The sequence below is a fragment of the Dromiciops gliroides genome, chromosome 6 (assembly GCF_019393635.1).
Source record: "Dromiciops gliroides isolate mDroGli1 chromosome 6, mDroGli1.pri, whole genome shotgun sequence".
Classification (NCBI taxonomy): domain Eukaryota; kingdom Metazoa; phylum Chordata; class Mammalia; order Microbiotheria; family Microbiotheriidae; genus Dromiciops; species Dromiciops gliroides.
The window spans coordinates 20,143,649-20,145,399 of record NC_057866.1 but is presented as its reverse complement, the minus strand read 5'-3'; the positions used below and the strand labels follow the sequence as shown (position 1 = coordinate 20,145,399).

The window sequence follows — 1,751 nt, the reverse complement described above, 5'->3', positions numbered from 1 at the left end:
AAAAGTGGAGGAGAGATGAACCATAATTGTCCTTATATCTTGATGCATTAAGAAATTAAATAAGCTGCCTTAGTAGGTAATGGGTTGGAGCAGCTAGGTGGTGCAGAGGATAGAGCACCGACCCTGGATTCAGGAGGACCTTAGTTCAAATCTGGCCTCAGACACTTAACACTTACTAGCTGTGTGACTCTGGGCAAGTCACTTAACCCCAATTGCCTCACCAAGAAAAAAAAAAAAAGTAGTGAATGGCTTCTCCTTCACTTCATGGTTATGAGTGAGCTTTATTTTCTGGAATGTACTAATATTAAAGTCCAAATTATACTAGATTCAATGAATATACCATCATCTGTATATTCAACTTTTCTCTATGTCACACTTCCATTGTATCCTTTCATACTCCATTATTTAATCTCAACACAAATACATAGAATGTTAGAGTCAATGATGACTTTGAAAACAATCCTATTATCATCACCATAGTGATTATAACAATAATAATTTTCTAATTTAGACACCATCCTGCCTTATGCTATGTTCCCCAATTTCATTGATATTTTGTTTCTTTCCATAATCCATTTCTAATTTTCTCCTACAGGAATCATGATGGGCACTGAGAAGAACCAGAGTACTGCCATTGTGTTCATCCTCTTGGGATTTTCTGATTACCCAGAACTCAAGGTGCCCCTCTTTCTACTGTTCCTTACCATGTATGTAGTTGCTATGCTGGGGAATCTGGGCATGATTGTGATCATCAAAATCAACCCCAAACTCCACACACCCATGTACTTTTTCCTCAAGCACTTGTCTTTTTTGGATTTATGTTACTCCACTATAGCTACACCAAAACTACTAGAAAATTTAATTGTAGAAGACAGAAGTGTCTCCATCAAGGCCTGCTTTACACAGTTTTCCACTGGTGTCAGCACTGTGCTAACAGAGATGGTTATGTTGGCTGTGATGGCCTATGATCGTTTTGTTGCTATTTGTTATCCTTTGATCTATACTGCTATTGTATCCCCAAAATGCTGTGCCCTATTAGTGACTGTGGCATATGCATGGGGCATAATTTCTTCTATTATTCTTACCTACTCACTTCTTGTACTGTCATTTTGTGAGACCAAAGTCATAGATAACTTTGTATGTGAATATTCTGTCTTCCTCTCTGCTTCCTGCTCTGATACACATTTCAGTGAAATAATGCTTTCTATCATTATAAATCTCAGTGAATTTTGCACCCTCATCTTTATCCTTACAACATATATATTTATTTTTGTAACTATCCTCAAAATGCATTCAGCCAATGGGAGATACAAAGCTTTCTCCACTTGTGCCTCCCACATGACAGCTGTTACCCTCTTCTATGGGACTGTCTTCTTACTCTATTGTATTCCCAGTTTCCAATCTTCAAAGCTTGTAATGAAAGTGGGATCTGTTTATTATACTGTGGTGATTCCTATATTAAATCCCTTAATATACAGTCTAAGGAACAAGGATGTGAAGGAATCTTTCAGGAAATTAATGCATCTCAACATTATTTCTCAATAAGATCATTTATATGGAATATATGTGTATTGGCTGAACTATTCTGGTATTGTTTATGATAATATTTAATTAATTCCATGAGTACTATTCAGTTACTCCCTTCTTTGGTGGTCACACCTTCAAATTCTATGACCATCTGAGAAGTAGTCAGGAAAATTCTTGGGTAAAGGAAGAAAGAATATTTGAAATGAGAAAAAAATCACACCCAT

The 1,751-nt window shown here is 36.4% G+C and overlaps 1 protein-coding gene across 1 annotated transcript; it reads left to right on the top strand.

Annotated features, from left to right (window-relative positions):
- Nucleotides 1–600: 600 nt before the first annotated feature.
- On the top strand, nt 601–1,545 carry LOC122730436 (olfactory receptor 5D13-like). The gene has a single exon (XM_043969561.1). It carries the CDS (start codon nt 601–603, stop codon nt 1,543–1,545), a length of 945 nt encoding a protein of 314 aa, XP_043825496.1.
- Nucleotides 1,546–1,751: the final 206 nt, after the last annotated feature.

Excerpts from the sequence above, each read along its gene's own strand:
- LOC122730436 (XM_043969561.1), top strand. The coding sequence starts at position 601 with ATGATGGGCACTGAGAAGAACCAGAGTACTGCCATTGTGTTCATCCTC.